General features: G+C 45.2%; 1 protein-coding gene across 1 annotated transcript in view; it reads left to right on the forward strand.

Annotated features, from left to right (window-relative positions):
• Positions 1 to 14872, forward strand: part of THSD7A (thrombospondin type 1 domain containing 7A) — a 278419-nt gene that overhangs the window by 245695 nt on the left and 17852 nt on the right. Inside the window, exons 19-21 of the mRNA XM_069729330.1 lie at positions 1314 to 1455; positions 12721 to 12836; positions 13790 to 13907. Of these exons, the coding sequence (XP_069585431.1) occupies positions 1314 to 1455; positions 12721 to 12836; positions 13790 to 13907 (376 nt within the window). The remainder of the gene's footprint in view (positions 1 to 1313; positions 1456 to 12720; positions 12837 to 13789; positions 13908 to 14872) is intronic.

Raw genomic sequence — 14872 nt, forward strand, 5'->3', positions numbered from 1 at the left:
GATTATTTAGTCTAGAAAAAAGACGACTGAGGGGCGATCTAATAACCATGTATAAGTATATAAGGGGACAATACAAATATCTCGCTGAGGATCTGTTTATACCAAGGAAGGTGACGGGCACAAGGGGGCATTCTTTGCGTCTGGAGGAGAGAAGGTTTTTCCACCAACATAGAAGAGGATTCTTTACTGTTAGGGCAGTGAGAATCTGGAATTGCTTGCCTGAGGAGGTGGTGATGGCGAACTCAGTCGAGGGGTTCAAGAGAGGCCTGGATGTCTTCCTGGAGCAGAACAATATTGTATCATACAATTATTAGGTTCTGTAGAAGGACGTAGATCTGGGGATTTATTATGATGGAATATAGGCTGAACTGGATGGACAAATGTCTTTTTTCGGCCTTACTAACTATGTTACTATGTTACTATGTTACTATAATAGCCGGGAGGTTGTACACAGATCTCAACAGCATGCAGATATGGAAAAAAAACATCTATAGTCTCAGGGAGGGCAGAGAAAATAGGCTGTAGATAAGGAGGTAAGCAGAAGAAGAGGAAATGAGCACAGGATAGAAGCTGTGCTCGTAGATGAGTTTATCAAGATACAAGCTATCTAGATGCACAATCCAGCCTATATTACTGGTAGGGACACTCCCAAAGGATACACATTTGAATCTTGGGTCAGGCTGGAAACTGCATCTGATGGGGTGTTAAACATAAATGAAGGAATGATGATTGCAATTTTATTTACTGAACATGTCAGTTAATGCCAAAGGTATCCATAGTTTGGAAGGACAAAATTAGCTGTGACTTCACATAATCAAAATGATTCACAGGACCCCTGGCTACATTAGTGGTCCATGGCTGGCGGAGCGGAGCTGTAAAGAAAATGTCCAAATCTGCCTTTACAGCAAATACAGTAAAAAAAAAAAAATAAATCACAATATTTTTTTATCTAACCCCTCCTCCCCCCCCAAAAAAAAAACCCCCCATAATGATACTTCAGCCTAGAACTTATCGATGTACAAAAGAGGAGAAAGCGGCATAATGCGGGAAATTAAAGTCTGACAATGAAGTTGCAAACACGGCGATTACGTCTGGCGGATCGGCATTATTATGCTAATGTGGCTCCAGCTTTCATAATGACATGTTTAGTATTTGAATTCTCGGCTCGGGCTGCAGATTGGTGTTTGCTTGATTTGCTTTGTCTGATGTGTGATGTCTGTTTGCAGACACAGAAGAAAAGCGCCGGCCGGTAATTGTGAGCGCTCGTACGTCGCCATCTTTATTCTAATAGCTGCTGCTTTACTGCTTTCCAGCCGTGTGACGGAACCGGACTGCGCGAGAGGTCGGCCATACCCATACGCCAGGCGGCAGAGGGCAAAGTCTGCCATATTGCCTCCGAAACCGAACCCTGCGTCCTGAACAGGAACTGCTTCCATTATGAATACAATGTGACAGGTCAGTGACGTCTGCTGTCCGAGAAGGCAATGTGCAGGGAAATATTATCTATCCATCATCTATCTATCATCTATTATCTATCTATTATCTATATATTATCTATCTATTATCTATATATTATCTATTATTATCTATCTATTATCTATCTATTATCTATTATCTATTATCTATCTATTATCTATCTATCATCTATCTATTATCTATATATTATCTATCTATTATCTATCTATTATCTATATATTATCTATCTATTATCTATCTATTATCTATTATCTATCTATTATCTATCTATCTATCAATCATCTATCTATCATCTATATATTATCTATCTATTATCTATCTATTATCTATCTATCATCTATATATTATCTATCTATCTACAGTATCTATTATCTATCTATCAATTATCTATCTATTATCTATCATCTACTCATAATCTCTAATATTCAGGACAAAAAGCTTATGCATGCCTTTTGGTAATGAAAACTTGTTGTTTCATTACATTGTGAAAAAAATATATCTCCCATAACAACCAGCAGAATAGTGAGCGCAGCTCTGGAGTATAATGCAGGATGTAACTCAGGATCAGTAATGTAATGTATGTACACAGTGACTGCACCAGCAGAATAGTGACTGCAGCTCTGGTGTATAATAATAATCCTGGTCCTCCTCACCACATCCCCACAGTCAGTTCTACCTCCCATCCACGCTCCATCACAAATTTCCGAAACCTCTCTAAGATTCGTCCAGCCCCCACTTCCCCAGTCCCGCTAATAGGAGCTCTGTGGAACGCTCGCTCTGTCTGCAACAAGCTTTCCTACATCCACGATCTTTTTGTTACTACCAAACTTTCCTTCCTCGCCATCACTGAAACCTGGCTCACCCCTTCTGACACAGTCTCCCCTGCTGCACTCTCTTACGGTGGCTTCCACCTTTCTCACACACCCCGCCCCAGCAGCAAACATGGTGGAGGAGTTGGTTTTCTCCTGTCAGATAACTGCTCCTTCACCCCAATCCCACTGCCACCCTCTGTTACCCTCCCATCCTTTGAGGTGCACTCTGTGCGCGTCTATGCCCCCAATAACCTCCAAATGGCTGTCATTTACCACCCCCAGGGCCAGCCACCACCTTCTTTGACCACTTCACCACCTGGCTACTTCATTTCCTTTCTGTGGACATCCCCACTATCATCATGGGTGACTTCAACATACCCATTGACACTTCCCTCTCAGCTGCCACTAAACTTCTATCTCTCACTTCCTCCTTCAGCCTCACTCAATGGTCCTCTGCAGCCACTCACAAAGACGGTCACACACTGGACCTCATCTTCACCCGCCTCTGCTCCCTATCTAACCTCTCTAACTCACCTCTTCCTCTTTCTGACCACAACCTTCTCACATTCTCATCTCTCTCCACTCCATGTCTACAATCCTCACCCCACAAACTTGCACACCCTCGCAGAAATCTTAAACACATTGATCTACACTCATTCTCTGAATCCCTCCTCCCTCTCACAGACATAAGCTCCCTACACAATGTGGATGACGCTGCCGCTCTATATAACACCACAATAGCTGTAGCTTTGGAATCTGCTGCCCCTCTCACACATACCAAAGCTCGCAAAATCAACAGACAGCCCTGGCACACCAGCCTGACCAAAGAACTGAGGCGAGCGTCCAGGGCTGCTGAGCGCCGATGGAAAAGATCCCACTCCAACGAGCACTTCATCGCATTCAAACAGTCCCTCACTACTTTCAAGACCACACTCGCCACAGCTAAACAAACCTACTTCTCATCACTCATATCCTCCCTGTCCCATGACCCTAAACAGTTATTCAACACCTTCAACTCTCTCCTCCGTCCCCCAGCACCTCCTCCCTCCCCACTTATCTCCGCTGAAGACATTGCCTCATTTTTCAAGCAGAAGATTGATAGCATCAGAGACAGTTTTAGTCCACAACCCCCAGAGTCCTTCCTCCCAACTGCCCAGCCCTCCACCTCCAAAACCAACTTCTCCACCATTACAGAAGATCGACTCTCCACTCTACTCTCAAGATCGCATCTCACCACCTGTCCACTTGATCCAATCCCTTCCCACTTCATCCCAAACCTCGCCACAGTCTTCATCCCAACCCTAACCCATCTCTTCGACCTATCACTAACAACTGGTGTTTTCCCCTCAAGCTTTAAACATGCCTCAATCTTACCTATCCTCAAAAAGCCATCTCTTGACCCATCCTCTGCATCTAGCTATCGCCCCATATCACTTCTCCCCTATGCCTCAAAACTACTGGAACAACATGTCCATCTTGAACTGTCCTCCCATCTATCTTCCTGCTCCTTCTTCGACCGCTTACATTCAGGCTTCCGGTCACACCATTCCACCGAAACTGCCCTAACTAAGGCCACCAATGACCTATTAACCGCCAAGAACAAGCGACACTACTCTATCCTCCTTCTCCTGGACCTGTCCTCTGCCTTTAACACAGTGGACCATTCCCTATTACTACAGACCCTCTCATCCCTTGGCATCACAGACTTGGCCCTATCCTGGATCTCGTCATATCTGACAGACCGGACATTCAGCGTCTCCCAATCACACACCACCTCCTCACCTCGCCCCCTATCTGTCGGAGTCAGTTCTAGGGCCCCTGCTCTTCTCCATTTACACCTTTGGCCTGGGACAGCTCATAGAATCTCACGGTTTTCAGTATCATCTCTATGCTGATGACACACAGATCTACATCTCTGGACCAGATATCACCTCCCTACTAACCAGAATCCCTCAATGTCTGTCTGCTATTTCATCCTTACCTTAAAGGTACCTTCACACTGAACAACTTTCCAACGAGAACGACAGCGATTCGTGACGTTGCAGCGTCCTGGATAGCGATCTCGTTGTGTTTGACACGCAGCAGCGATCAGGATCCCACTGTGACATCGCTGGTCGTAGCTAGAAGTCCGGAACTTTATTTGGTCGTCAGGTCGGCGTGATTCGTCATGTTTGACAGCAAAAGCAACGATGCTTCAATGGTTTTTCATGGAGCGAACAACCAGCGAGAACGATAAGTACGTCACTGGATCGCTCCTGCATCGTTCAGCTGTTGCCGGTGTTTGACGTCTCCTAGCGACCTAAACAGCGACGCTGCAGCGATCGGCTCGTTGTCTATATCACTGCAGCGTCGCTTAATGTGACGGTACCTTAACTCTAGATTTCTAAAACTTAACATGGACAAAACAGAATTCATTGTTTTTCCCCCATCTCATGCAACCCCCCAAACGAACCTATCCATTACAGTAAACGCCTGCCCACTCTCCCCAGTCCCATAAGCTCGCTGCCTCGGGGTAATCCTTGACACTGATCTTTCCTTCAAACCACATATCCAAGCCCTTTCCACTTCTTGCCGCCTTCAACTCAAAAATATTTCCCGGATCCGTACATTCCTAAACCAAGAATCTGCAAAAACCCTAGTCCATGCCCTCATCATCTCTCGCCTTGACTAGTGTAACCTCCTGCTCTGTGGCCTTCCCTCTAACACTCTCGCACCCCTCCAATCTATTGTAAACTCTGCTGCCCGACTAATCCACCTGTCTCCCCACTATTCCCTGGCCTCTCACCTCTGTCAATCCCTTCACTGGCTCCCCATTACCCAGAGACTCCACTACAAAACCCTAACCATGACGTACAAAGCCATCCACAACCTGTCTCCTCCATACATCTGCGACCTCGTCTCCCGGTACTTTCCTACACGCAACCTCCGATCCTCACAAGATCTCCTACTCTACTCCCCTCTTATCTCCTCTTCCCACAATCATATACAAGATTTCTCTCGTGCATCCCCCCTACTCTGGACCTCTACACCACAACACATCAGACTCTCGCCTACCATCGAAACCTTCAAAAAGAACCTGAAGACCCACCTCTTCCGACAAGCCTACAGACTGCAGTAACCACCGATCTACCAAACCGCTGCATGACCAGCTCTACCCTCACCTACTGTATTCTCACCCATCCCTTGTAGATTGTGAGCCTTCGCGGGCAGGGTCCTCTCTCCTCCTGTACCAGTTATGACTTGTATTGTTTGAGATTATTGTACTTGTTTTTATTATGTATACCCCTCCTCACATATAAAGCGCCATGGAATAAATGGCGCTATAATAATAAATAATAATAATACAGGATGTAACTCAGGATCATTAATGTAATGTATGTACACAGTGACTGCACCAGCAGTATAGTGAGTGCAGCTCTGGAGTATAATACAGGATGTAACTCAGGATCAGTAATGTAATGTATGTACACAGTGACTGCACCAGCAGAATAGTGAGTGCAGCTCTGGAGTATAATAGAGGATGTTACTCAGGATCAGTAATGTAATGTATGTACACAGTGACTGCACCAGCAGAATAGTGAGTGCAGCTCTGGAGTATAATACAGGATGTAACTCAGGATCAGTGATGTAATGTATGTACACAGTGACTGCACCAGCAGAATAGTGAGTGCAGCTCTGGAGTATAATACAGGATGTAACTCAGGATCAGTAATGTATGTACACAGTGACTGCACCAGCAGAATAGCGAGTGCAGCTCTGGGGTATAATACAGGATGTTACTCAGGATCAGTAATGTAATGTATGTACACAGTGACTGCACCAGCAGACTAGTGAGTGCAGCTCTGGAGTATAATACAGGATGTAACTCAGGGTCAGTAATGTAATGTATGTACACAGTGACTGCACCAGCAGAATAGTGAGTGCAGCTCTGGAGTATAATACAGGATGTAACTCAGGATCAGTAATGTAATGTATGTACACAGTGATTGCACCAGCAGAATAGTGAGTGCAGCTCTGGGGTATAATACAGTGCTATGAACAGGTGATTCAGAACCACAATGGACCTAGTGGTTTAAGAGCACACAAAGTGACCTGATAGTTACTAACATAGGACGAGCTCTGAGACGTGGGAACTCTGCTGACCGCAATCCCTAATCCTATCTTACCACACTAGAGGTAGCCGTGGATTGCGCCTAACGCTCCCTATGCAACTCGGCACAGCCTGAGAAACTAGCTAGCCCTGAAGACAGAAAAATAAGCCTACCTTGCCTCAGAGAAATTCCCCAAAGGAAAATGCAGGCCCCCACATATAATGACTGTGAGTTAAGATGAAAATACAAACACAGAGATGAAATAGATTTTAGCAAAGTGAGGTCCGACTTACTGAACAGACCGAGGATAGGAAAGATAGCTTTGCGGTCAGCACAAAAACCTACAAACAACCACGCAGAGGGGGCAAAAAGACCCTCCGCACCGACTAACGGTACGGAGGTGCTCCCTCTGCGTCTCAGAGCTTCCAGCAAGCAAGAAAAACCAATATAGCAAGCTGGACAGAAAATATAGCAAACAAAAGTAACACAAGCAAAACTTAGCTTATGCAGGGCAGACAGGCCACAATAACGATCCAGGAGAAAGCAAGACCAATACTGGAACATTGACTGGAGGCCAGGAACAAAGAACTAGGTGGAGTTAAATAGAGCAGCACCTAACGACTTAACCTCGTCACCTGAGGAAGGAAACTCAGAAGCCGCAGCCCCACTCACATCCACCAGAGGAAGCTCATAGACAGAACCAGCCGAAGTACCACTCATGACCACAGGAGGGAGCTTGACCACAGGATTCACAACAGTACCACTCCCTTGAGGAGGGGTCACCAAACCCTCACCAGAGCCCCCAGGCCGACCAGGATGAGCCAAATGAAAGGCACGAACCAGATCAGCAGCATGAACGTCAGAGGCAAAGACCCAGGAATTATCTTCCTGACCATAACCCTTCCACTTAACCAGGTACTGGAGTTTCCGTCTCGAAATACGAGAATCCAAAATCTTCTCCACTATATACTCCAACTCCCCCTCAACCAAAACTGGGGCAGGAGGATCAACGGATGGAACCACAGGTGCCACGTATCTCCGCAACAATGACCTATGGAATACGTTATGGATGGAAAAAGAAGCTGGAAGGGTCAAACGAAAAGACACAGGATTAAGAACCTCAGAAATCCTATGCGGACCAATGAAACGAGGCTTAAACTTAGGAGAGGAAACTTTCATAGGAATATAACGAGATGACAACCAAACCAAATCCCCAACACGAAGTCGGGGACCAACACAGCGCCTGCGGTTAGCGAAACGTTGAGCCTTCTCCTGAGACAATGTCAAATTGTCCACCACATGAGTCCAAATCTGCTGCAACCTATCCACCACTGTATCCACACCAGGACAGTCAGAAGACTCAACCTGCCCTGAAGAGAAACGAGGATGGAAACCAGAATTGCAGACAAACGGCGAAACCAAAGTAGCTGAGCTGGCCCGATTATTAAGGGCGAACTCAGCCAAAGGCAAAAAGAACACCCAATCATCCTGATCGGCAGAAACAAAACATCTCAGATATGTTTCCAAGGTCTGATTGGTTCGTTCAGTCTGGCCATTTGTCTGAGGATGGAAAGCCGAGGAAAAAGACAAATCAATGCCCATCCTAGCACAAAAGGCTCGCCAAAACCTCGAAACAAACTGGGAACCTCTGTCAGAAACGATGTTCTCCGGAATGCCATGTAAACGAACCACATGCTGGAAGAACAATGGCACCAAATCAGAGGAGGAAGGCAATTTAGACAAGGGTACCAAATGGACCATCTTAGAGAAGCGATCACAAACAACCCAAATGACCGACATTTTTTGAGAGACGGGGAGATCCGAAATAAAATCCATAGAGATATGTGTCCAGGGCCTCTTCGGGACTGGCAAGGGCAAAAGCAACCCACTGGCACGAGAACAGCAGGGCTTAGCCCGAGCACAAATCCCACAGGACTGCACAAACGAACGCACATCCCGCGACAGAGACGGCCACCAAAAGGACATGGCCACCAAATCTCTGGTACCAATGATTCCAGGATGACCAGCCAACACCGAACAATGAACCTCAGAGATAACTCCACTCCTCCATTTATCAGGGACAAACAGTTTCTCCGCTGGGCAACGGTCAGGTCTATTAGCCTGAAATTTTTGCAGCACCCGCCGCAAATCAGGGGAGATGGCAGACAAAATTACCCCCTCTTTGAGAATACCCGCCGGCTCAGACAAACCCGGAGAGTCGGGCACAAAACTCCTAGACAGGGCATCCGCCTTCACATTTTTAGAGCCCGGAAGGTACGAAACCACAAAGTCAAAACGGGAGAAAAACAGCGACCAACGAGCCTGTCTAGGATTCAACCGTTTGGCAGACTCGAGATAAGTCAAGTTCTTGTGATCAGTCAAGACCACCACGCGATGCTTAGCTCCTTCAAGCCAATGACGCCACTCCTCGAATGCCCACTTCATGGCCAGCAACTCTCAATTGCCAACATCATAATTACGCTCAGCAGGCGAAAACTTCCTGGCAAAGAAGGCGCATGGTTTCATCACCGAGCCATCAGAACTTCTTTGCGACAAAACAGCCCCTGCTCCAATCTCAGAAGCATCAACCTCGACCTGGAATGGGAGCGAAACATCTGGTTGGCACAACACAGGGGCAGAAGAAAAACGACGCTTCAACTCTTGAAAAGCTTCCACAGCAGCAGAAGACCAATTGACCACATCAGCACCCTTCTTGGTTAACTCAGTCAACAGTTTAGCAATACTAGAAAAATTATTGATGAAGCGACGATAAAAATTAGCAAAGCCCAGGAACTTTTGCAGACTCTTCAGAGATGTCGGCTGAGTCCAATCATAAATGGCCTGAACTTTAACAGGGTCCATCTCGATAGTAGAAGGGGAAAAAATGAACCCAAAAAATGAAACCTTCTGAACACCAAAGAGACACTTTAACCCCTTCACAAACAAAGAATTCGCACGCAGAACCTGGAACACCATTCTGACCTGCTTCACGTGAGACTCCCAATCATCCGAGAAGACCAAAATATCATCCAAGTATACAATCAGGAATTTATCCAGGTACTCTCGGAAGATGTCATGCATAAAGGACTGAAACACTGATGGAGCATTAGAAAGCCCGAATGGCATAACCAGGTACTCAAAATGGCCCTCGGGCGTATTAAATGCTGTTTTCCACTCATCGCCCTGTTTAATACGCACAAGATTATACGCACCACGAAGATCTATCTTGGTGAACCAACTAGCCCCCTTAATCCGAGCAAACAAATCAGACAGCAGCGGCAAGGGGTACTGAAATTTGACCGTGATTTTATTTAGAAGGCGGTAATCAATACAAGGTCTCAGCGAACCATCCTTCTTGGCCACAAAAAAGAACCCTGCTCCCAATGGCGACGACGACGGGCGAATATGACCCTTCTCCAAGGATTCCTTTACGTAACTCCGCATAGCGGCGTGCTCAGATACAGACAAATTAAACCGTCGACCTTTAGGAAACTTACTACCAGGAATCAAATCGATAGCACAATCGCAATCCCTATGCGGAGGTAGGGCACTGGACTTTGGGCTCATCGAATACATCCCGATAATCAGACAAGAACTCTGGGACCTCAGAAGGGGTGGATGACGAAATAGACAGAAATGGAACATTACCATGTACCCCTTGACAACCCCAGCTGGACACAGACATTGATTTCCAATCTAATACTGGATTATGGACTTGTAGCCATGGCAACCCCAACACGACCACATCATGCAGATTATGCAACACCAGAAAGCGGATATCCTCCTGATGCGCAGGAGCCATGCACATGGTCAGCTGGGTCCAATACTGAGGCTTATTCTTGGCCAAAGGCGTAGCATCAATTCCTCTCAATGGAATAGGACACTGCAAGGGCTCCAAGAAAAACCCATAGCGCCTAGCAAACTCCAAGTCCATCAAATTCAGGGCAGCGCCTGAATCCACAAATGCCATGACAGAAAAGGATGACAAAGAGCAGATCAAAGTAACGGACAAAAGAAATTTTGACTGTACCATACCAATGGTGGCAGACCTAGCGAACCGCTTAGTGCGCTTAGGACAATCGGAGATAGCATGAGTGGAATCACCACAGTAAAAACACAGCCCATTCTGACGTCTGTGTTCTTGCCGTTCAGCTCTGGTCAAAGTCCTATCGCACTGCATAGGCTCAGGTCCATGCTCAGATAATGCTGCCAAATGGTGCACAGTTTTACGCTCACGCAAGCGTCGACCGATCTGAATGGCCAAAGTCATAGACTCATTCAGACCAGCAGGCATAGGAAATCCCACCATAACATCCTTAAGGGCTTCAGAGAGATCTTTTCTGAAAATAGCTGCCAGCGCACATTCATTCCATTGAGTGAGCACAGACCACTTCCTAAACTTCTGACAATATATCTCTACCTCATCCTGACCCTAAGACAGAGCCAGCAATTTTTTCTCTGCCTGATCCACTGAATTAGGTTCATCATACAGCAATCCGAGCGCCAGAAAAAACGCATCAATATTACATAATGCAGGATCTCCTGGCGCAAGGGAAAATGCCCAGTCTTGAGGGTCGCTACGTAATAAAGAAATAATGATCTTAACTTGTTGAACTGGGTCACCAGAGGAGCGGGGTTTCAAAGCCAGAAACAGTTTACAATTATTCTTAAAACTCAGAAACTTAGCTCTATCTCCAGAAAACAAATCAGGAATAGGAATTCTTGGCTCTAACATAGAATTCTGAACCACAAAGTCTTGAATATTTTGTACTCTTGCAGTGAGATGATCCACACAAGAAGACAGATCTTTAATGTCCATCACTACACCTGTGTCCTGAACCACCCAAATGTCTAGGGGAAAAGAAAGACAAAACACAGTACAGAGAAAAAAAATGGTCTCAGAACTTCTCTTTTCCCTCTATTGAGAAGCATTAGTACTTTGGGCCTCCAGTACTGTTATGAACAGGTGATTCAGAACCACAATGGACCTAGTGGTTTAAGAGCACACAAAGTGACCTGATAGTTACTAACATAGGACGAGCTCTGAGACGTGGAAACTCTGCTGACCGCAATCCCTATGTAACTCGGCACAGCTTAAGGAACTAGCTAGCCCTGAAGATAGAAAAATAAGCCTACCTTGCCTCAGAGAAATTCCCCAAAGGAAAAGGCAGCCCCCCACATATAATGACTGTGAGTTAAGATGAAAATAGAAACACAGAGATGAAATAGATTTTAGCAAAGTGAGGCCCGATTTACTGAACAGACCGAGAATAGGAAAGATAGCTTTGCGGTCAGCACAAAAACCTACAAACAACCACGCAGAGGGGGCAAAAAGACCCTCCGCACCGACTAACGGTACGGAGGTGCTCCCTCTGCGTCTCAGAGCTTCCAGCAAGCAAGAAAAACCAATATAGCAAGCTGGACAGAAAATATAGCAAACAAAAGTAACACAAGCAAAACTTAGCTTATGCAGGGCAGACAGGCCACAATAACGATCCAGGAGAAAGCAAGACCAATACTGGAACATTGACTGGAGGCCAGGAACAAAGAACTAGGTGGAGTTAAATAGAGCAGCACCTAACGACTTAACCTCGTCACCTGAGGAAGGAAACTCAGAAGCTGCAGCCCCACTCACATCCACCAGAGGAAGCTCATAGACAGAACCAGCCGAAGTACCACTCATGACCACAGGAGGGAGCTTGACCACAGGATTCACAACAATACAGGATGTAACTCAGGATCAGTAATGTAATGTATGTACACAGTGACTGCACCTGCAGAATAGTTAGTGCAGCTCAGGAGTATAATACAGGATGTAACTCAGGATCAGTAATGTAATGTATGTACACAGTGACTGCACCAGCAGAATAGTGAGTGCAGCTCTGGAGTATAATAGAGGATGTAACTCAGGATCAGTAATGTAATGTATGTACACAGTGACTGCACCAGCAGAATAGTGAGTGCAGCTCTGGAGTATAGTAGAGGATGTAACTCAGGATCAGTAATGTAATGTATGTACACAGTGACTGCACCAGCAGAATAGTGAGTGCAGCTCTGGAGTATAATACAGGAGGTAACTCAGGATCAGTAATGTAATGTATGTACACAGTGACTGCACCAGCAGAATAGTGAGTGCAGCTCTGGAGTATAATACAAGATGTAACTCAGGATCAGTAATGTAATGTATGTACACAGTGACTCCACCAGCAGAATAGTGAGTGCAGCTCTGTATTTACAAAGCTACTATATATTTCTGTAGATTGTATCTATATAAACAGTATTGTAGCACAATGAGATGATGATGGCGGTATGTTGGTTACAGCCTTGTGTGTTCTCTGCAGACTGGAGCACGTGTCAGCTAAGTGACAAGGCCGTGTGTGGAAATGGTATTAAGACCCGGATGCTGGACTGTGTACGTAGTGACGCCAAATCTGTGGCTCTGAAGTTCTGTGAGGAGGTAAGTGGTGTCCGTATAGTTCACACCCTACTCTGTGTGATCTTCGCCTACATTGTCGTTTATTTGTCACATGGTTACAGGCCGTGCACCTTTTCACTAAGCTCCTTCCATTGACAAAAATGCATAAAAAAGGAAAAAAAGTCACAATTTTTGTGCAAATGCAACATGCACCAAACTTTGTGAGATAGAAGGGATGATACATTTTTAAGGTTTCCTTTCATTTTGCAGTTACTTCTGTTTTTTAAGGTTCACAGGTTTTTTCCATCTTCAAGTGGAGCATGCGACTGAAGCTTAGTTAAAGGGGTTGTCTCAACGTCTTCAAATGGCTGAAATTGCAAAGCGCTTGTAATAACAAGCAACTTTGTAATATACTTCTTATTAAAGAAAACTCAAGAATTAGGAATGTCTGATTCTGTGGTTTACTGCTCGTTGCCTATGTTACCGACCACCTGTTCTATCAGAGGTGGCCGGTTTCCTTGCAAAGTAACTGGAACTTGCAAGTCTGCTATGCAGCTGGTTGGATTTAGCAGATCTGGTCGGCGTCAATGCCCCTGCGTCTTCCGATCTACATCAATCGTATGCAAAAGTGCTAGACCGACAGACCGATCGGGCAGATCTGCCGACAAAAATGGAGAAGTTAAAAGTTGCTTGTGAAATGATGCCAGGCTGCTAGATGTGTCTGTATAGGGCGACCAACCGGGAGACAGCCGGAGCAAACCTATTGACAGGATCCCTTTAAATGACTTGTGGTGATAACCGGGGCTGGGATTGGTGGGCAAAGTAGACGGGGTCCTTGGTGCTAAAGACAGATGGAGGTCCCAGTCATCCGACCCCCTCCAATATAGTTTTTACCATCTATCCACTGGATTGGGGGGATTTCTTTGGTGGGAATGCTGCTTTATAATTATATGCCTAGTATAAAATTGCAGACTGAAGTATCCGCTTTCTCGTAGCTCGGTTTGGAGAAAACCTGGCATATGAACACGACCTGCGTCGTCGAATGTCCCGTTAATTGTCAACTCTCGGACTGGTCTCCATGGTCTAAGTGCTCAACAGACTGTGGCCTTGCAGGTTTGTATTGAACATCAACCGAAACGAGTTAAAATGGTAACATTGTATTTCTGGATCAACAAATATGTGATTTTTCCGATACTCTGTCGGGAGATCTTTTTGTTATATGTATCTATATGGTGCCACCCAGTGGCTGTGATGTGTACTGCAACCAGTCATAGTTTAAAATACTAAAATACAAACAGATACCAATACAAGAAACCATCTCCTAGTATAGGGGCAATGATGACTAGCACCCAGGGTCCCTCTCCCCGCCCCCCCCTTATTTTTCACACAGAAAACAATATGCAAATGATGTGCAAAAGATGCAAACGTGCAAAATATGTGGAAAATACAAAGACTGGCTCCATACAGGTCTCAATATGCATATATCCAGACACAGTGTGCGGATGGAAACTTATATGCCTAAACCGATGTCACAGTACCGCATGGGTGCAGAAAGATGTTACATAACGTCCTTGTAAGGAAAATGCAATGCACAATGAAGGATAGGAAAGCAGATGAAGACGGCAGATATATAGCATTTGCCTTTTTCTAGTTGTTTGTTTAACCCTTTAGAGACAGCTATGTTCTCCTGTAGTAGATAAACCCTTTACAAGCAGACAGGCCCTCCTTTAGTATATTAGCTATTTATATGGGTCGTACTATACGTTGTGGCATACTATTATATAGCTAATAAGTTTTCTAATTTTAGCAAAGTTGGGGAACATTTTTGCCTGCAGAAAATTGTATCTAGCATTCATCCTGTATTGATTCAGCTCCCCAGGAACATATTTTGTGTCTCTCCAGACAAACGATCAGATTTTGCATCCACTTTGGTGAAATAAAAATAAAATCCCTCTAACAGCGAGGAAATCCTTCATTTACTAATGAGATATTTGGGAAAAGTCTTCTGTTTTCATCTACCATCATGTTTTGAGTTTTTCTCAGCAGTGACAGGTCCTCTTCTAAGTTGAATGAAAACT

The sequence above is a fragment of the Ranitomeya imitator genome, chromosome 6 (genome assembly GCF_032444005.1).
Source record: "Ranitomeya imitator isolate aRanImi1 chromosome 6, aRanImi1.pri, whole genome shotgun sequence".
Classification (NCBI taxonomy): Eukaryota; Metazoa; Chordata; class Amphibia; order Anura; family Dendrobatidae; genus Ranitomeya; species Ranitomeya imitator.